The 22736-nt window shown below is 43.5% G+C and overlaps 1 protein-coding gene across 1 annotated transcript in view; it reads left to right on the plus strand.

Annotated features, from left to right (window-relative positions):
• nsg2 (neuronal vesicle trafficking associated 2) overlaps positions 1 to 6315 on the plus strand; it is a 22333-nt gene extending 16018 nt beyond the window's left edge. Inside the window, exons 4-5 of the mRNA XM_062537011.1 lie at positions 4353 to 4463; positions 4771 to 6315. Of these exons, the coding sequence (XP_062392995.1) occupies positions 4353 to 4463; positions 4771 to 4962 (303 nt within the window). The 3' untranslated portion in view covers positions 4963 to 6315. The remainder of the gene's footprint in view (positions 1 to 4352; positions 4464 to 4770) is intronic.
• The last annotated feature ends 16421 nt before the right edge of the window (positions 6316 to 22736 follow it).

Genomic DNA, 22736 nt, shown 5'->3' on the forward strand with positions numbered 1-22736 from the left:
TCTTTAAAATCACCGTTTAAAGAGGAGTCAGCATTTGAGGATGTATTTTCCCAAAAATCTGTATTTTTCGAGCCTTCTGTAGTTGAGTTCATAACTTTGTGCTGATATTATTTTCTTTTAACCACCAGCCACCACTGGTATGAGTAGGGTTGGGTATCGTTTGAATTTGAACGATTCCGGTTCCGATTCCGATTCGTTGTTTCGATTCCGGTTCCTACCGATTCTCGATTCCGATTCTTTTAAGAGGCATGGTCAAAAAGTTTAGGACACCAGTATTTTAATAAGCTATAGCTAACTGTCTTTCTGAATGAAATAATCTGACCTTCTCCATCAATTTTAACTTTACTATGAATTTCTCACAGGACTGTTTTGAACTACAATATAAATATCAAATCTATGAACTTGAATATAAATATTATAATGTAATGAAACCTCATGAAAACTCATTTAGGCTACACATGTGTGTATGATGCTGCAGATACTTAAACATGTTGTCTTGCTCCCACTCGGCTAACCTGGTGCAGAATAGCAAATAAACAATAAAAAGCAACTTATGAGGGTAAGGCCTATTGTCACAAGTTTTGGGCAAGGTCCATTGGCTATATAGTTACAGTTGTGCGAACACTTCTTTGTTGGTGTTCAGCGATTTCTTCTTCCGGTCAGCGTACTGAGAATCGATACTAGGTATTGAAATTTAAACTTTTGAACGATTCCGGGTATACTGGAAAGCCGGTTCCGGTTCCATTCGATTCTCGATTCTCGATACCCAACCCTAGGTATGAGAGATGAGGAAGTTCTAAATCGGTCAACTTTAAGCGGACCACCATCAGTGGGTTAACGCATGACACACTCCTGTCCTGCACGAGGCTGGATTAGCGTCGCCTCCGTACTCCCCCCCCCCCCCCCCCACTCCCCTGTAAGCCCCGCTTGACTATAGGCTCATATAGGGACCCGCAGACATGACAGGGAGCCCGGCCCCTCTAATGCTCTCCCAGCTCGCCACCGACTCACAGACACAGAGTAAATCCCAGCCTGGGATTACGGGCAACTGCCTGCGGTATGGATTATACAGACATCAAAAACACAGAGACAGACACAGCAACACTTAAAAAAGAAAAAAACAACAGCAGCAGTAGCAGTAACACCAATAACAACAACATCCATGACAACAACAACAATAGCAAAAGCAGCCACAACGGTCTTGATTTTGACCAGTGGAATATGTTAAATACAAGACCAAAAAAAAAAAGAAAACGGCAAGATCCTCATGCAAACAGATGGCGCTTTGTCTCGGCTGGCAGCGCGCTGCGATGTTTTAGGCTGAAAGTGACCTCATTCAGTCGTGCTCCTGTCCTTGTTTGGGTGTTTGGGACGTTTGTTTTTTTTTTGTTCGTGCCCTTCGTCTCAGGGCCGATTGTGGTACGGTGTCCTGTGAGGGCCACTCTAATGTGAGTGAGCGCTAGTTGTCTGATCCCGCTGCACTCAGCGATGATTCGGTAATGACTAGGCGCGGCAGGCCCCTCTCCTCTTCTCTGGCGAGGGGTAGAAAGCCCAAAAGCGCCGTCCAAAAATATTCCGCCGGAGCGAGCGATTGGCACACCGTGGTGTGTGGCGTGCCGTGATTTGTTGTGGAGGTGGACTGACCCAAATATGGATGGCCATTTTGCACGCACATGCACACACACACACACACACACACAACACACACACACACAGACACCTGGCAGTGTCAAAGGCAGAGAGGATCGTTTAGTCTCCAAATGGGCCAATTCAGGGTCACCCACGATCAGATACTCAGAGAATTAATCCCCATCGCTGGGAAAGTATGATTGCGCTGGCGCAGAATGGAAAAGATAAAGGTCATGTGCTTATCAAGTAACCCAGTTTTTTGCCGTGCCATCCATTTGAGACTTTGCCAACACAAATCTGATCAGTGTCTGGTGAAAGAGGAAGCGCTATTTGTGTCAGGAGTATTGGGGATATAGGTCCCTATTTATAGTTTTCAATTGTGCAATTCCATACCCATGTATGGTTATTGTATGGTTATGAACATGATTGAATCCTGATTTTTTTTCCTGATGTTTCTAGACCATCTCAGCACCAGCCATGTACAGTGCTGGAATGACAGTCACCATAGTAGGTCTTTCATGATGACACACTGTCATGTGTGAGTGTTTGTATGACTCTGAGTGTGTCTGTGCCTGTCTCTGGGTGTTTGTGTATGACGAGAGAGAGAGAAAGAGAGAGAGAGGGAGAGAGAGGGAGAGAGAGAGACAGACACAGAGAGACAGAGAGGGAGAGACAGACAGACAGAGAGAGAGAGAGAGAGAGAGAGAGAGAGAGACAGACACAGAGAGAGATAGATAGAGAGAGAGAGAGAGAGAGAGACAGAGAGAGACAGAGAGAGAGATAGAGAGAAAGTAAGCAGCCCAATAGCAACCTTGGTTTAGCCTTGTTTGGCCCAGCCTCTCCCCTGCCGAGCGTCTTGTGCGGTGCCACCCGTGGGCCTGTCCTGGTCCGGGGTCGGCCCGGTGGCAGCTGCGAGGTGGGGGAGGTGAGCTCTTAAGTCAGCACGCGGAGGAAATTAGAGTTGGCGCATTAGAGAGAAATCCCCTGGAGGTTTAGGGTTCATTGAGATTATGAATAATGGACAAAGGGCAGTGTAAATATTTATAGACCTTCTGCTTGGAGCGGTATGGAGACAGATCGGGATTAAAAGACAAGGAGAAAGAACACTCAGGATGTTACACACACTGTAGGCATTTTGTTTTGCCCTATTTGTACAAATTCCAGTTGTGAGAGCAACGAATGACATGATAGCTCTGGGTGAGTGACACCTATCGGAACCAATCAGCGATAAGAAGAAGAAAAAAATAAGAGGAATGATTGTGTTTGCACCTAACAGTGGACAGACAAAAAATAATTGTAAACTAAGCTAAGGCGCTTTCTCAATCTCACAACAACCTTGAAGAGAAATGTGCCACTCAGACATTTCTGACTCCTCTGTCTCCCCCCACTCATGGGCTTCTTTGTCTGTGGCTGCTTGAACTAGATTTTTTTTTGTGCTAGTTTTAATTTGGTCACACCACACATTTCTGTCTTTTAATTAGTTGCCAGAGTGCGAGTGGTTGGTCACGACCATTAAGGCACTTGGCATTGACGAGTGATTTCAATTAAAAATAAAAAATTCCATCATTTGGATTGTGGAATGTGCAGTCAGCCGGGCGTCTCGGGGAATGTCTTTTGTGAGGGCTCAGGGGGACGCTGCCCCGCACTCCCTCAGCAATCGTCTTTTGCTGGAACTCCATTTTTAGACACCGCGCTACAGTATATTGTACTGCCTGTACAGTAGATTCATGTGTGAAACTGATTTTCTATCTCACACACACACTCACACACTCACTATACCCTCCCCCCCTCACACTTACACACTCACTATACTCCCTCTCTCTCTCACACACACACACACACACACACACACACAGCTAGATCGTTGACACATATAGACAGACCCTCTCACATAGTTGACTGAAGTCTTTGAAAAAGCCCATTCTCGCCTCTGTATCTTTCATTTATCCTTCCTAGTTCATTAGCATAATTCTAATTAGGCAGTACTCAGAAACACTCTATTTCATATGCTGAGGCTGAGAGGCAAGGCATTTTTCCTCCCTTTCTGTTTTAATCCGCCTTGACAAAGTAGTCTCGACTGACAGCGGGGGGAAGAAACGCGTGCCTTCCAAGCGGCAGATTTCGCCGGGCGGGAACGTGTTTTTCGCGCGACTACGGATTTCCTTGTTTGCATCACTTTGTCGCAACAAATGGGCTCTGGCAGAAGCGGGTTTCATGGCGGGCCCGCGGACAAGGCGATTCGCTGACAGTAATATGAATAAATTAGCGTGCCGCTTGGAACGAGCTCTGATTTCCTATCGCTCTTGTTTCCTCTCAGAGTCATTTTCTCCCCTTTTTCTTTTTGTGGCGTTCGCTTTTCTTTTTCTGTCGGTAGCGAGGCTGAGCGGTCTCCCATTGTGAGGAGTTAGACTGGAGAACAGGGGCTTGTGCTGCACGGGGAGTGGAATTACGGGAAGGTGTTTATTGAATCTCTGCTGGGTGCAGGGATCCATAAGCATCAATGCTCCTCACAACACAGAGGGGAAGAAGAGAGAAAAAAAGCCGAAAAAGGGAGATAGAGATAGAGACATAGAGAGTGAGAAAAGGATAAGCAGACAAAGCCTCTGTTTCACTTCAAGCTGAAGGATTTGGGATATGAAACAGTATTCTTCCTCTAAGTTTTCATAACATGAATGAAATCTCACACACGCACTTGTAGACTCACTATTGTTTCCTATTTGCAGGTAACCATCCTCATTGTGTTGGCCCTGGCATTTCTGGCCTGTATAGTGTTCCTGGTGGTGTACAAGGCCTTCACTTATGACCACACCTGCCCTGAAGGCTTCATCTACAAGGTGAGACACTGGGCGCTATGTACAGCTCATAAGCATACAGTATATGTACGTATGCCAATCAATCAATCAACTTTATTCAAGACACAAAGGTCCATAGAGACAACACAGTACAAATATAAAACAATACAAAACATTTAAGAAGAATGCAGATGATGCATCCTGTTTCTATTCTTACTGTTTTTTATGTTATTGTTGAGTGTTGAGTACTTGAGAGCAAAGATTAACCGGAGTCAAATTCCTTGTTTGTTTTACGCAAACCTGGCCAATAAAGCTGATTCTGATTCTTATTGTCCCCCCTTACCAACAGCATAAGCGCTGCATCCCGGCTTCTCTGGAGGCGTACTACAACTCCCAGGATGCCAACTCGCGGGGGCGTTTCTACACAGTCATCAGCCACTACAGCATGGCCAAGCAGACCAGCTCCCGCTCCGTCTCGCCCTGGATGCCCGCGGGTGGCGCGCCTCACGACGGCAAGCCGCCCAACACAGACAGCCAGTGAGCGCCAGCCGCTCAGAACCTGCTCCACTCCGTTCGTTTCCTCATCCCTTCAATCAATCAACAGGTCTGGAGCCCAGCAGTGTCTCTCTCTCTCTCTCTCCTTCTCTCTCTCTCCTTCTCTCTCTCTCTCTCTCTCTATCTCTCCTTCTCTCCCTCTGTCCCCTAACAATCATCACAACATCTGTGGGATCCATCTGAGAATCAGTAGATGTTAATCTGTCAAATCTCACCATGATCATCCAACCATACCAGCTAGTTTATTAGCAGAATGCGTTAGTGCCTCATTTTTTTTCTCCCTGACTTTCTTTTCTCTTTTTTCTTTCTTCTCCCCCTCCCTCCATTTCTTTCTGTGTTGATGCTCTCCGTCAGTTCCATTCATTTAACTGATGAGTCTAATTGCTGTCTATTTATTTTTTAATTTATTGGTACTCCTGTTTTCTACTTGATGAAAGAGGACTATTTGTACAAAGGCATGATCTTAAAAACAAATTCTTTTTGTTTTGTTTTTGTTTTTGTTTTTCTGCGTTGTTGTCAGAGAGCAAACAAAGCTCATTGTTAACTTGTAGTTTAATGACCTAATGCTCATTTCCGAAAAATGTGACAAGATCCATGCTATGACCAGGCTCAAGACGAGCTCGTTTTTAATCTCATTCTTAATATTGTCCACATTGCCGCGTCAATATACTGTACATGTTCTGTAAAAGAATTTTCCATGAAGAAAATATATGTTTGTATGAACTGCACATGGATGACGACAGTTATGCTAATATTGATGTTGATGAATTATCAAATCTCTACTTTGTATTTTACCATGACTGACTGGAGAATGAACACAGCTTTTAAGATCATCGTACTGTAGTTCCTGACTTGAACCAGGGCGTGCATACTCCACGACTCATTACGGCAATAGTATGTTTCATTGTGCATAGTGCTGTTAAATATCCTGTTTTCTCAATGACTGGAATGGAAACAAACAAACAAAAAAAACACAAAAAATCTGCAGCGCATTTAAGATGTGAGAGACACATTGTCTGTGAGATGCTGAGAGACAGGAGGAAGTGTTAATATAGATGAATGACACCTTGGATAATGGCTTGGACACGGATCAGATTGGTGGAAAAGCATCTGTCCGTCTCTGTCTGAGCTCCCTTTGACACGCTTAGATATCCTCACTGCGGTTCAATTTCATTTCATTTTTTAATCCGTTGTCAGAAGAAGAAGAAGAAGAAGAAAAAAAACAGGTTTTGAACTATTGTGCTGTCGTTAGTTGATATGTAGCAAAGTGTGGAGTATCTTGAGTGTGTATCCTTTAGATTTGGACAAAAAAACAATAAAACATGACGTGTTAAGTAAACAGTGTGCTCTGTCTCCTCTTTTAGTCCACTTTTTTCTGTCAGCAAGACTCTGAGGGAGGGATGGTGAGAAAGTGAGAAAGAGAAAGAGAGAGAGAATATGTTTGTGGACTGTGGTAAGAGAATGGCTGAGTCTTTTTTTATAATTAGCTAATTAGCTGCCTCTGTTGTCTATAAACTGCTGTCACCATTGTGTTATCCAAGCACCAGCTTGAGGCTCAGAGTTTGGAAGACTCCCTTGTTTGGAAACCTGTATTTTGATAACTACCCCATTATGGATGAAATAAACAAGCTGCTTAGCGTCACTGGAGAAACAGTGTAAAAGGTATTCATTTAACGCATCACAAATGCTATAGATCTGCTGGCTAAGGCGTGTTCTTGCAACAGAAGAAATGCTAATCTTACAACATACTGTATAGTGCTGCATTATACTACATGACATTTCTGTTTGTTAGACATATGAAAACACCCTACCAGTCTAAAACGTATTGGAACACAGACATTTTTTTTCTTAATGGCTTTCCAATTCTCTGATATACCATATTCTGCCCTATTGATTGATTGATTTCTCAGTGGATGGTTGGTCAACTAGCCAATACATTGGATAACATAAATCTGATGCTGCAGAGCATTCTCTCCTGACGTTGGTCCTTCGAATCAAAACACTTTGCTCTTCAGGAGACCGATAAATGCCTGCACTATGGGAGTTAAAAAACAACATATTTCATGGACACCAGAATTGGCTGGATTTGTCACAACCCTGCCGGGTTTGGATCTGTGCCAAATTAGTTGCATGCTCTTTGATGCTTTGATAGCTTTCAAGTATTCAGACCATTCTGAATACAGGATTAACTTTGAGCTCCGTTCCGTGATTGGGCAGAGAAATCAAAGACTGTTTTGTGTCCGAGAAATGAGTTTTTCGCAGATTGCCAGAGCTGAATTGGGGTCATGCTCATCCAGTGCCAAGCTTGAAAAGCATTTTCTCAGACTGTCACTGGAGTTCACCACCGCAGCATTAAGACGTCAGAGGTCTGTGCTACTATTTTGTGTCAGAATCTTACTCGTTAATCATTTAGAAATATCCCCCATTGCATGTCTTACCTAATAACAGCCTTTCAGTACTTCTAAAATGACTCTGACCCACGACTTCATGGGCCATGTTGCTTACAGTTTTTGCCCGTTGCTTGAACACTATAGACCCATGCTTAGACTAAAGTAACACAACTTTAAGTTTTGTTGCCATATCTCAAACACCTATACCTATACCTTAAACAAAAGTGCTGCTTTGCACTCTAGTTGCAATTCTGCAACACACTTACTCCTTTATGCAACACACTTGGTCCTGCATACTACTCTCTATGTCATACATAGACACTTCGTTCAAAAATGAAATCTCAGAGTACCATTTGTTAAACACATGTATCCAAAATACAAAACACATCGGGTAATTCAGGGGCGTCACTAGGCATGTTTTACTGGGGCACGTGCCCCAGTAAAAATAAGCTGTGCCCCAGTAAAAAAAATGTTAAACAAAGTGCTGCTGTCAATGTCTTACATGTACACAAACGATGCAGAAAACAACGGCGACGGCCATTTGCAGCGCAACCGGGATCGCAGAGGCATGTCACGCATATCAGATGAAAGAGGGGAAACATAGCTTTCCATTGATACCAAATACATCTATCCTTTAGTGTTATACAAACAGATGAAGTGACAAACACATAATAATGTAATATAGCTTAAGCTACCGCTACTCTCGTTTGATTTACTAAATGGACCCGCCTCTAATCAGACATGTACGCATGTAAGATGAAAAAGGAGACACAGAGCTATCCACAGATACCAAATAGCCTACAACCTTATCTAAAACAGACGAAGTGACAGCAAAACAATAACTTTAGCTCCACCTACCCCATGTTTTTGTGTTTTTTTTTGTTTGTTTGTTTTTTTTGTGGCATAGTAGCCTGTTCATAATCCAACGTTATCATGTGTTTCTCTGCAAGGCACGTTCATAATCCGGTTTTGAGATCTAGCAAACTCCTGTATGGCATCCAATTCGAGACACATATTGATTTTGTTTTACAAATAAACACTTTTTTGCCTTTACTTTGTTCATTGCAATGTAGTAAAAAGTTATTATAGAGAATCATCATGTGTGCACGTCATGTGTGCACGTCATGTGTGTGCTACCGCGCAAACAAGTCAGGTCAGATCAGCTCTCACAAGTATGGAGCACAAAAAGTGTCAAAAAGTCATTTTTCATCACTAAATAAAAATTGCCATTTATTTCTGTAAGGTACACACTACATATTTATGTAAATTGCTCAGCCCCAAAGTATCCCATCCACCATGGATTTTATATTGCCATTTTCAGGACAGTCAGGCCTACACAAACATGAAAGTCATGTCGAGCTGTCAGCTTGCTATGGTGAGATACATGTCAAAATGTAAGAATTTGTATATTGCATGCTTTTTGTATTTTTTTTATTAAAATCAATGCAAGTAATAATACATGATATTGTGGCAGATCTGGGTAGCCTAGACTGTGCTGACAATATGTAGCATGTGTGAATGGCACTTATATGACCAGGATAAATGTAGTGAAAATGCCCTTAAAACAGCCAAGGCCTCATAGGATTAACTTCTGATTGGTCTGGGTGGAACATGCGATGCTTAGAGTTTTTTGCACTTTTGGCCTCTAGAGAGGTAAGGTAGCACGAAGTTTCTTGAAAAACGAAAAACATTTTACATGCAAAATGTAGTAAAGTGAATGCGTAAGCATGCATCACGATATCCTCTAGAGGGAGCTAACGTTCTATGGTGTGAGACATGCTAGTTAGGAAGCAAGTAGCAGAGTAAGAAGCCAGAGTTGGAAGCTGCAGCAGCTTTGGTGTATGCGTGTTCCTGAGTATTACAGTTTTTGCCCGTTGCTTGAACACTATAGACCCATGCTATCACAACTTGAAGTTTTGTTGCAATATCTCAAACACATGTACCTATACCTTAAACAAAAGTGCTGCTTTGCACTCTAGTTTCAATTCTGCAACACACTTACTCCTTTATGCAACACACTTGGTCCTGCATACTACTCTCTATGTCATACATAGACACTTCGTTCAAAAATGAAATCTCAGAGTAACATTTGTTAAACACATATATCCAAAATACAAAACACATTGGGTAATTGCAACCTCTCAAATACACACCTGAACGCACTTACTTGCAAAACTGAACACCAATCAGCCATCTACAAAAAGCCCTCCGTTTTGCCATTGGAAATGGTGATGTGAATGGTATATTTCCCAGTGTTGTGTCATGTTTACGTGTGTTTAGAGTTTTGGCACAATGAGCGAAGTTTTGCAACAGGTATTCAAGCAAATATGTTTTATATAAAGTAGACTAGTGTGTTCCTCCCAATCTGAAAATGTATGCATATGATGCAAGTGTGTTCCATTTTGTCACCAGAGTTATATTTTGACAAGGGATTGTTAGGTTTTGATAGCAGAGTTTAGGTACTGATAGTAGAGTTTCAATTTGACATAGATGTGAAAGGTATATTTCCTAGTGTTGTGTTATGTTTACTTGTGTGTAGAGTTTTGGCACAGTGAGCAAAGTATTGCAAAATGTGTTCAAGCAACAGGCAAAAACTGTAAATAAATACATTCGTTGGAGAACATCAATGTGTGGTGATTCCTCAGCACCCTAAGGATATCACACAAATCCATTATCCTAGTGGACAAAAAATGTTGGGCTATTTAAAAAAAAAAAAAAAAAAGATTATTATTATGGGGGTGGGGGCTTGCGGCGGGGGGCAGTGCCCCAGTAAACCTTAATTCCTAGTGACGCCCCTCCACTCAAATACACACCTGAACACACTTACTTGCAAAACTGAACACCAATCAGCCATCTACAAAAAGCCCATTCGTTTAGCCATTGGAAATGGTGATGTGAACGGTATATTTCCCAGTGTTGTGTCATTGTTTCCTTGTGTGTAGAGTTTTGGCACAATGAGTGAAGTTTTTCTAAATGTATTCAAGCAAATATGTTTTATATAAAGTAGACTAGTGCATTCCTCCTGATTTGCAAGTGTATGCATATGATGCAAGTGTGTTTTATTTTGTCACCAGAGTTACATTTTGACAAAGGATTGTTGGGTTTTGATTGCAGAGTTTAGGTACTGATAGAAGAGTTTCAATTTGGCATACATGTGAAAGGTTTATTTCCTAGTGTTGTGTTATGTTTACTTGTGTGTAGAGTTTTGGTATGGTGAGCGAAGTGTTGCAAAATGTGTTCAAGCAACGGGCAAAAACTGTAAATAGGCCTTTCACCTAGGTTCATCACTCTATGAACGCATTGTTTTGGCCAAAAATAAACAGTCCATCTTGTATTTGAGATACCTCCTCTTTTCCATAAAATGTAATAGCAATTGACAATGCACTCCTATGGTAGCTTAACTGATAGAGAAAGGTGCTCACAGCCCCAAGGTCATGGGTTCAATATACACATGATGAAAAATGTATGGCTGTATTCTGCACTACACTGTAAGCTGCTTTGGATGCAAAGCTTCTGCTAAATACGTCACTATTGAGTGGTAAGAATCTGGCTCTGCCATCTGGAGTACATAGCACATTCCTCAGCTATCTGTTTGGTGCGCAGAAGCCAAAATCAATCAGATGGATGAGGATGCAGCAAAAAATAGAAAATAGATCTTCGGGCGAGACGTTCTAATTGAATCTCTAGACAAAAGGCATTACTGTAAGAAGAAGGTTTTACAGATTTAAAAGTGAGAATATTTTGACTTAATTTCCCTCTTTACCTGTACTACCTGTGACTATTTCTTAAAGGTGGCATGTGTGTATGTGTGTGTGTGTGTGTGTGTGTGTGTGTGTGTGTGTGTGTGTGTGTGTGTGTGTGTGTGTGTGTGTGTGTGTGTTTGTGTCTTAACACTTCCAGCAGTACTAATGCAGAAACACGGGGATCAATGTCTCCCCCACGGGTCTGTTCCCTCCCTCTGTGGCCATACAGGCTGGCATGGTTGGCATGGCTGGCATGGCGTCCTTGCTGGCTTCTGTGTTCTGCTCAGATCGGTGTGTGGGTGGCCCAGGCCCAGGCCCATGAGTGTGTGTCCGCCTGATCGTCATGCAGCAATTGCACGTCCCGTCTGTGGAGGAGCATTTGCTAATGTGATGGGCTCAGGGGTCAGGGGTGTGTGTGTGTGTGTGTGTGTGTGTGTGTCTGTGTGTGTGTGTGTGTGTGTGTGTGTGTGTGTGTGTGTGTGTGTGTGTGTGTGAGTAAGACAGAAAGATAGACAATGAGCTGTGTGTGTGTGTGTGTGTGTGTGTGTGTGTGTGTGTGTGTCTTCTTGTGATTTTGGTGTGGGTGGGGAGTGACCTTCCCTGTTTTGATGGGGTGCGTAGTGACAGCCACTGCCCGTCACTGAGGAGGAAGAGTGACTTTCTGCTGCAGGGAGGGCTGCAGGGACTCAGCTCATCACAAGGCATTTGTTTAGATGTGCACAAGCACAGATTCACTCTCTCTCTCTCTCTCTCTCACACAAGCCCAGATTCACTCTCTCTCTCTCTCTCTCTCTCTCTCTCACACACACACAAGCACAGATTCACTCACTCTCTCTCTCACTCACACACACACACACACACACACACACACACACACACACACACACACAGACACACACACACACACACACACATACACACACACACACACACACACACACACACACACACACACACACACACACACACACACACACACACACACACACACACACACACACACATACACAGAAATACAAGCACACTTGGACATCAATTTTTAAGAAAGGGTCTTCCCTGGTCTGAAGATTCTGCTTTTGGCTTAATCTGAAGACGTTAGCCATTGTTCCAGAAAACCCCAATTTGCAGACCTGGTGGGGTCCTCGCAGGCAGCTGCCTCGAGCCTGCCTGATGGGATTTGAGAGATCACACGGCTGCACCAGCAGGGCCGGAGTGAACAGGCATCATTACGGGCGACAAATGGACTCGAATATGCAGTGTTGTTGGCCTTCTCTGCAATTGGTCTTTTTTCTAGACATTCATACATCTAGCACAAGCACATACTCTGTCACACACACGCACACGCGCGCGCACACACACACACACACACACACACACACAGGAACACACACCAATGCGGTTGCTTTCATATGTGAGAGGGCAAGCCGGGCAAGGGGGCGAGGGGAGAAGTGGCTCCTTGGGAGATCTCTTTTCTCAGAGGCATCTTGACATTTCATTACTGGCATCCGACTTCCACTATAAGTCCTGTGAGCAATGCTTGATCTTTCCACTTTGCTGTTTCCCCAACTGGCTCTCTTTTTTAGCTTCTTTCTGGCTTAGTGATAACACACAAAACAGATATACACCCTGCATGGATGCACACACACACACACACACACACACACACACACACACACACACACACCCAGACAGAGAACACCACACAAATTGCATGAGTCTTAATTGGTATACACCCTGAGCATTCCTGAAAATGTTTCCAAAGCCTGCGGGGGTGTGAATAATTTGCCCGTGTTTCTACCCAAATTTAAATTGGAAGGAAATGTTTTGTCTGAGCACCTCGCTTCAGCACACAGCAACTGTAAACTGGCATCATAATATTTCACGAGGTATATTTTTTCTACCTGCCTCGTATTACAATGTTTCTTCTCAATGGAAACGAGGTGGCAGAGATAAATGTAGTCAAAAGAGACCTTGAAGAACCTGAAGAAGAATGTGAATGCACTAAAAGCTATGAGCAAAACCAAATGAGGCGTTTCTAGAAGCTTCTAAAGTGAGCAAAATGTCTTATTCCTTTCAAGATTTGGAGTCTTGTTCCTTTTAAAGTTTGGAGTCTATAACTAAACCCTTTATCCATTAACCATTAAGGAGGGAGTGAAAGGGCTGAGGAGCCGGTCTAGCATGCAGTAGACAGAAAAGTAATGGGCTCGAATAGAGACTGGCCCTGTAATAGTTGACATTTATAAGTTGCCTTGGATAAAAGTGTCACCCTAATGAATGAATAAAGAGCCATAGTGAAAACCATTAACTTCTATTACTTGGTGAAAAAAGAATATTATTCTACCCCAGAATAAGTCACCACCCTCACAGTCATAAATAGTCAGTTTATAAGATAATGCTTAGCCAGATTAATAGTGGTCTTTGCACGCAATACTACTCACATTTTTGAGCTGTGTGTGTGTGTGTGTGTGTGTGTGTGTGTGTGTGTGTGTGTGTGTGTGTGTGTGTGTGTGTGTGTGTGTGTGTGTGTTTGAGCATGTGGGGCGTTCCGAGTCTCTGCTTTCGGCGGGAGACTAATTTTGGGCTGGCCTACTTTCCTTGGTTCATTTAGAGCATCCTGACTGGCTGTCTTTTCATTCGCTGTAATATTCAACCTTAAGTTTTGGAACCTCTTCGCTTTCGTCTCTGCATGCAATATTCACTGCAGGAAGAGTCAGAGAGGCTGAATTATTTACGTTGTTGTTCAATTATTTATGTGGAATTGTCTCGTAAAAAGTCTGTTAAGTTTTCAAAATCAGCCTTTAAAAAGGCAAACCGATTCTGACAGAAGGATTTTATTTGTGAGGATCTCAATGGCATATTGAGAAGCGGACTACCATAGAGCAGTCCCAGAGATATCAGGCGTAGAGCTGACATTTTTTGACACATGCTAACAGTGACACTGGACGTCGAGAACTTCCTCTCCGCAATCACCGAGGCTTGTTGTTTCCTGCATTTACGCGTCGCTCATCCTTGCAGTGACACAAGTCACACACGTAACCTGGTTTGCTCTCTGAACTGCGCTGAGAGGGCTCCAACCACCACACTGCACTGGTCCAGGGAGGAATGACTAAGTGCTCTGCTGCTATAAAAAGCGCTCAAACGCGGCCTACGGTTCTGTCATGTCATTGTGCGACACTTCAACGTTTTTTTTTTTTTATCCGTCATTGTCAGAGTCCTTGTGGCAAGTTCAGAAACTAGGTGCATTTTTTGCCATCCTGTTTTTCTTTCTGACTTTTTGCTGTGATTATGTTTGGGGTTTTATTGTTATGTTGTTAAATGTTTTGGGCTTACAGAGTTCTCTGGATACAAGTTGTTTTTCTCTCTCTGTGGGTGTCCTGAAGTTTGTAACTTTTTAGCTTTGATTTGAAATGTGTGAGCTGTTTGGACACATGCACAGTGCAAAACAACCCAGTGTAATTGGGCATTTGGGCAAATCAAATTCCAGTGCATATCCAACAGTGAAAGAATGTCTCACACGTCAACAGCTTATGTTTGTAAATAGAGAGTTTGCCCGTATTTGTCACTTTGCCAGCAAACTATTCATGCCTTTTTACTGGTGTGCTGCTATTAATTCCGAAGAACAATGGCAGATACACTCTAATTAATACGTTGTAAAACTTCCCCAGGCTTTACATTTCATTTTTACATGGGGCGACTCACAAACAAATAAAAAAATAATCATTGGAGTGCTGTATCGAATAATCTTCCCTTTGCTCAGCAGGCCAATTTCCGCACTAATTCCAAAGCCTGTCTCTGTATAGCCTATCTCGCCTTCATAGCATCCACTTATCGGTCAATCCAGAGCTATTAAACCTCATCAGGAAGAGAACAATGAGCCATGATGCTGATTTGGACATGAACCCACCACAGCGCTCACAGACCCGCTCTCTGTTGGACCCTGGCTGGGCCAAGCTATAGCGTCCAACGTCATCCATGTGAGCATCAGAGAAATACGTATTATACTACAGTATATACTATATTTACGCTAGTCATTAGCAATTACAATCTAGGGGGCGTTTGATCTCCACATACACACAAACTCTCTCACACACACACTGTGCGTGCAACGTCCAACACTTACAGTATGAGAGCCATTATATTTACACTAGTCATTAGCAATTACAATCACACACACACACACACACACACACACAACACAAACTCTCTCTCTCTCACACACACACACACACACACACACACACACACTGCATTATGCCTGTGTGAAGTCTGTCTGACCTCCGTGTCCATCATTCACCATTCTGACTCATTCTCTCAAGACTCCTTCTCAAACAGTAGCGTTGGCTGAAGTATGTTATACAGTATCCCTATTGTTATAGTTTGACTATAGTGCTCCCCTTGTATTTGAGGTTTGCATATCTCCACTGGATTTAAATTGGGCTCCGGCCAAACCTAATGAGCAGCCATCCAAATGAAATTGAAAGTGATTTGCTCAGCTAATGGGTCAAATTCTTTAATGCAGAGATCATTGCAGTGCAGAGCTAGCTCAATAGACAGACAGTGAACCAAAGGATCAGTACCCACTTCAACAAGGTAACCTGCAACCACGTTCAGTTTTGAAATCCTCATCCATATACAACACCTTCTGTCAAAAGCAAAACAAATGTAACCCTGAAGAGAAGCCACAATTGTCATCATCACATTTCAGATATGCACATCCCTTAATTTTGTCATCAACTGAGCCATTCCCCACTGCTTGCTGACTGGCCAAAAACAAACTCATTACGCCCTCCTCAACAGCTGGTTTCCGAACTATATTACCCTAAGCTACACAGGGCAGTCTAATTATTGCCCAGCTATCCAATACAAAGCATTTTTTCAAGGCCCATTGCAGTCATTTCCTCCAATGGCCTCATCACAAGAATGGGGTGCTAAAAATTAGATGCACACGCTTTGGTTGTCATAGTTTCCTAACTGTTCAACTGTCAAGATGGAAATGTCAGCAACCTCATTTTCATTCAAAAGACCTAACACTCAACATACGACAGTATATCTAACAGGGAGCACCTGCTAGGACAGTCGCCACGCTTTATCCCCCTGTGTGAAAAATAGAGACCGTTTACAAGAGCAAAAGAAGGTCTGGTTCACATAACCTTCAGCAGAGCAAAGGTCCTTACACAACTGCTGCGTATACAGTAAGTTCACACCATAAAAAAGCTCACATGAACAGCACATAGTTTAGATTTATAGACATACTAGGAATACTGCACATTCCCTATAAATGTTGCCATTTTACCACAGTCACATTTTTATGTGCCATGCAAAAGCCTAGTTAATCTACAAGCCTTGTTGTGTTGTATATCACTATACACAGGCATAGTAATGCATCCTTATAGTCACAGGCAATAATGGCTTTCTATGTTATGAAACTGGCCATGAGAAATATATCTTTGGTAGCTCAAATGACTCTTATGACTCTTATGACTCTTACACTCTCAAAGATGTGTAAAATTTAAGGGAAGAGACTGCATGTTTCCAAAATGAGTCCATTTAGAATTGCTAATGCGACACACACCTTTAATGGCCACTGCAGTTTACACAAAGGACTTCTCTTTCTCTCATTAATCTCTCTCCCTTCCCTCCTTAGCCCTTTAGAAGCCAATGTGCACTAAGATTGCATACATAGGCTGCTTTAAAACGTATTTCACAAAAGCTCTCCTCTTTGTTGTTTGCCTCTGTCGTCTACAGAAATGGCATCAAGACACTAAAGTGACTCAGAACACGAATCGAAGGGGCGTCAAGGGGACACTCTAAAGAGCCATTTCTGCACACTTAGCCTGGCTTCGCCTTCCTATGTAGTTCATTTCACTTCGTACAGTAGTCTGGGTCTGGGGTATATTCGTGTGTTTTCTCAACACAAAAATGTGCAGGTCCAATCAGCAAACAGAGGTAGCTGAGAACTATGATGTTGAGGTCGCGTGCTAGTTTGAGCATGTCACGTCACGACCAAACGTTAGCGATTGGTTATAGCAGATCTGAGTAGCTCTTGGCAGATCCAATAGTTTTTAACATCAACAGAGTGTCCGCATTCAAGGAAGTTAGCACTTGCCAATGGAAAGTGGCCAGACTCTGGGTGCCTCTCAACTTCTCTCCTCGATCCTCGATGCTCGATCCTCCAGGCTTGTTCCCACTGATCTACAGTGAGGAGCACATGTATTTGATACCCTGCTAAAACAGGAATATAAAATCATCATTTGACAATTGATCTTAATGCCTTAACTCAAAAAAATAGTACAAATCAAACCGCCAAGGACACCAATTTTCTTTGTGATTGAAGAATGTATCGTAAATAGATAAATGTTTTCCTTAAATGCTAGGGGAAGGAAGTATTTGACCCCCTATGTAACCCTATGGGAATTTAACACATAGGGTTAACATAGGGGCAGGCAGATTTTTATTTTTAAAGGCCAGCTATTTCATGGATCTAGGATATTATGCATCCCGATAAATTTCCCTTGGCCTTTGAAATTAAAATAGCCCCACATCATCACATACCCTTCACCATAGCTAGAGATTGGCATGGTGCTTTTTCCAGTAGGCCTATTAGCCTGTTTGATTTGCATTGAGCTCAATGAGCATCAAACAGGCTAATAGGCCTACTGGAAAAAGCACCATGCCAATCTCTAGCTATGGTGAAAGGTATGTAATGATGTGGGGCTATCTTAATTCCAACGGCCAAGGGAACTTTATCAGGATGCATAATATCCTGAATCCATAAAATAGCTGGCCTTAAAAAATAAAAATCTGCCCGCCCCTATGTTAACCCTATGTGTTGAATTCCCATAGGGTTACATTGGGGGTCAAATACTTACTTCCCCCTAGCATTTAGGAAGAACATTTATTTATTTACGAAACATTCTTCCATCACAAAGAAAATTGGCGTACTTAGCGGTTTTATTTTTACTCAATTTTTGAATTAAGACATTAAGATCAATTGTCAAATGACGATTTTCTATTCCTCTTTTTAGGCAACTTTAGCATGGTATCAAATACATTTTCTCCTCACTGTATATCTAACACTGGATAGACTATCCCATTGACTAAATGAGAGGCACCCTCTCTGTACATTATGAATGTGCGAGAGTACGGTAGGACCAGGCTACTGCACACTGGGAGTGAGGCGCGAAGACGTTCACATTCCCTGATGACCTCAAGCCCTCCATCTCCTCCTGTGGGTCTCTGCTGCTGTCCCTTCTGTGGTGTGTACAGTACCGTGCCTGCGTGAAAACAGACTGCAGTCTCTCAGCTGGATAGAGAGACCCACGCGCACAAATCACGCGTCACTTTCACCTCTGAGCAGCGCTTCAGCTTGGCGTGGCATGACAACCAGATAAAAAGGGGAGCGCGTTTCCAGACGAGGTTTTAATGTGTTGCGTCAGAAGTGCTGAGGAGAGACGCTCGGGCCCAGCTGAGGGCAGACAGCGCTGACGGAACCCGCTGAGCGCATCCGAAGCGTCCTATGCAAAACAGAACTTCCCCTCGGATCGTTGTCCTTGCCGCTTGTCTTCATTACCGCGGACGGGGCCGACTCCTTTATCCTCCGTCGCTGAGCCTTCGTCGGCGCCCTCTCTACCTGCCACGTTCTGTCTTCCCCTGATGGCCTTCTCACAAACAACAACACCATCCATCACCGCCACGGGCGCGCGCCGCTCACACCCACCAAAATACTCTTGACCGTGAGGCAGCGGCAGCAGCATCAGCCTTGCCCAGCGCGTGGTCCTGAGCTCTGGCAGGCAGGCTGCTTGTGCCCCAGTGGTCTGGCCATGGCGGCCTTGTCTCCAAGTTGACGGATGGGCAGGTGAGACCTGACAGGGCCTGACTCTGTGAGTTCTACGCTAGAGCGGTGCCTTGTGAGCTGGTTGTAAACGAGATGAGGGCTGAGTGAGCTGGCACGGTGGCCAAGACCCTGTCCAGCGGAAAGGTCAGTGTTTATACACTCTGGGCAGAAACGGCAGCGTTTGCAAACACCAGAGGCCAAGGCCGTGGCCGGGAGAGGAGAGCGAGACCTGCTGGGTAGATGGCTAAATAGGGCAGGGAGGGCTTGTGGTCACTTTAGGAAACAAGATGTGTCATATAATGAATTTGTTTCAGGGTTAATGTATTACTTTATTGGTTGTTAGAATGGGTGTGGCAGAAAAATGGCTTAAATTTTCCCTGTACTTTTATGCTAAATTTGTGCTAGAAATAGCTATATAAGTCTTATCCAGTGTTGCATCTGAGGATGCATCAAAATCTGAAGGAAAATGTATATAGCCTACTATTTGAATTCATGGATAAAATAAACATAACTAGTGACAAATAATTGTGTGAAGTAATACTGATAACATAGAATATAGAAAAATGTAAACTGACATGGAACTCCAGGCTCATGAGCACTTGAGCAACAGGAAAATCTCAAACCACTTCCACAGTCACCATAATCGTTATGCTGGTGCTTACTGCTTCTTAGCAACACAATCGACAATGAAACATTTATGGCATAGGGCAAGCCCCAGCATAGGAACTGCCCCACAGAACAACACACTAGCTCACACAGCGGAAAGCATGAGGCCAGCAGTCCTGACGAGTGCCTCAGGACAGACCAGATGGACAGGAGAGGGAGAGGCCGCTGGGCGTCTATTCAGACCAACCGATCTCATCAAACATGCATGAGGCTGGAGCCTGGAGGAGAGCACCGGACTCTGGGAGTCACTTAACCGCTGTCTTCAGCACCACGGACAGCTCCTTATCAACACAATGGGACAAGGGGCCTGTATAGACACACACACACACACACACACACGCAAACACACACACACACACACACACACACACACACACACACACACACACACACACCATCATCATCATCATCATCTCAAACACACAGACACACCAGATACATACACACACACACACACACACGCACGCACGCACAACACACACACAAGCACGCACAGACAGAGAGAGAGAGAGAGAGAGATATTATAATTCAGTTGGCATAACTCCATGATGCTCTATCAATTTCCTATTTGAATTACTCCAGCCATGAACAATTTGTGTTCTCCTAAACGGATAGATTAAAACAGTCCTTTTCTTCACACTGAGTGGAGGACAAGATTTGTGATCCCACAAAATCCAATCTGTACCCACTACATTCTGAGTCTGCGAGCAAATTAAAATGAATCAATAAACCTTGTAACGGATTGTCTTAACATGAGTCCTGTTACGGACAAGAAAAGAGTCCAATACATCTGTGATCTTGCTATTTGAAACTAACTGAAATTACATTCTCACAGTGATCTCAAGTACAAATAACAACGCTGAAAATCGTTTACCTGGTTAGTCTGGGAAAAGTCCACAAAAGGAGTTCACCCATACTATCGTCAGACACCTACGACTGGTAGTTTCCCACCATGCCGTGCGAGCAAGAAATATTTTCTTTGTGTTCCTATTCTTTGTGTACTGCTGCTGTGTGTTGCACCTCACATTTTAACTGTCTATTTGGCTGTTGTGAGCTAGGACTGGAATCCTACTTGTTGTCACGGTCACCAGCTTTACTCTTGAGAATTGAGACATTTTTGTATGACGATCAGTCTTTCAATTGAGGTTTGAGGACAGTTTTATAGACATTTTGCAGTTTGACCCATATTATATAGCCTACTTTTACATAGGCTACTTTGCTAATTTATAATCCGACCATGTTCAGGAATATGTCTAGCCAGTTCTTTCACTCTTTTGCTGGATTTTTAAATACATATTTTTTCCATTTCCCTTCAAGGTCAACCTTCCTGTCCCATGTAATTAGCTGACACAAAATGTCTTTTTTGCCCAACCTGAAGATTCTACGAACTAGACCTACTCTGCCGCCTAGCCGATAAGTAACCCCGCACATAATCAAAGCTGCCTGAAAGAGGCAGCTATTTAAAGCAAGGTCCCTGTTATTCACATTTTGTTCTCATGCTGTGACGACCTCGTACATTTTTTTTTTCTTCGCCAACCGAGGATGCATTCACACATCACTTCACTCGTGCGGTGGACTCGGGCCTACTGCGACTCCTCTCTATTCGGAACCGTCTCACAGGCCGTCTCGTGCCCATTAGAAACGAGAACAAGCCCGCCCCTTCCCGCGTTCGCTGGCGTTAACATTCCAAACTAAGCGAAGCGGTGCGAGGGAGTGGCGCTCATGACTGAGAAGCCGGTGGATTATCATAATAGAGGCCGCAGAACGGAGAAGACACTGTCAGAGATGTTGTGGAAAAAAATATGTTGACTGTGCTCACCAGAGGAGAGCGAGAGGGAAAAGCAGGATAAAGGGAAAAAGAGAGGGGGAATGTGAGAAAGAAAGAAAAAAAAATGAGGGAGAGAGACTGTGAGAGGAGAGAGGGAATAGGAATTGAGTGAGAAACAGGGTGTGAGAAAGGTGGGAGGGAAAGAGAGAAGGAGATTGTGCGAAAATGAGAGTGTATAAAAATGAGACCGGGGAGTGTTTGTTCCGGTATGTGACACAGTTAAAGCCGAAAAGAAAGAAAATATTAGGGAATGAGATGGTGAGAGAGAGAGAGAGGAAAGAGAGAAAGAGCGATACAGAGAGATTATGGAAAGCCTTTTTTCCTGCAGGCTATAATGACGCAAATAACAGCATGCCAGTTTGGGCTTTCTCTAGAAAGGAGGATCTCTACTGTGAGAATATGCCAACAGTAGAAGAATAGAGACAGGCAGGGGATCCGTAAGCTTTGAGAGACCAAGCTATAGTCTGCAGAGCAAATGAGAATAGTTTAGCTGTAAAATGCGGGTCAACTTTTTTATCACCTTCATAGGCTACCGCCGTAGAAGACCCAGTCCAGAAATAGACCCGCTATCTTGACAAAAGGGTATAGCCAGCCACTCTATCGGCGTAATTGACTGCGTGTAACTGACTTCCCTATACTCCCCGAGTGTCTGTTCCTTTCCCCCCTCTCTGTCTTTTTCTCGCCTCTCGGTCTCCCTGTCCTGTTCATGGTCGAGGGTGTGCATTTTTCACATGGCTGGTGGGTGGGTGGGTGTTCAAGGACACGGTGAATAAATCACACTAGTTTATTTTCCCAGCAACAGCAGGTGAAGTAGTGGAGGTGTGTGTGTGTGTGTGTGTGTGTGTGTGTGTGTGTGTGTGTGTGTGTGTGTGTGTGTGTGTGTGTGTGTGTGTGTGTGTGTGTGTGTGTGTGTGTGTGTGTGTGTGTGTGTGTGTGTGTGTGTGTGTGTGTGTGTGTGTGTGTGTGTGCTTGTGTGTGTGTGTGTGTGTGTGTAGGGTGGGTTAACAAAAGGACTTGGCCATGAGGTGAAACCAGCATGATTCGATGGGATGAGTCGGAATAGACCGTGTGCGCTGTTCCCACAAAACTCTACTTTGGCCTTCAGGCTGCTGCAAACTTTCAACAAACTGGCACAGCTCTGAATATCCAAATGTACATATCACTTTCACTGTTACAGAGCTGGAAGCCGACTTTATTACCTTATTTGGGCAATCGACAAAGTGCTCTGATTGGACAGAAGTTGTGGGTGGTGAGATATTGCTTGAGAGCACTCTTGGATGAAGGCTAAATGAGCTCTGG

The sequence above is a fragment of the Sardina pilchardus genome, chromosome 5 (assembly GCF_963854185.1).
Source record: "Sardina pilchardus chromosome 5, fSarPil1.1, whole genome shotgun sequence".
Lineage (NCBI taxonomy): Eukaryota > Metazoa > Chordata > Actinopteri > Clupeiformes > Clupeidae > Sardina > Sardina pilchardus.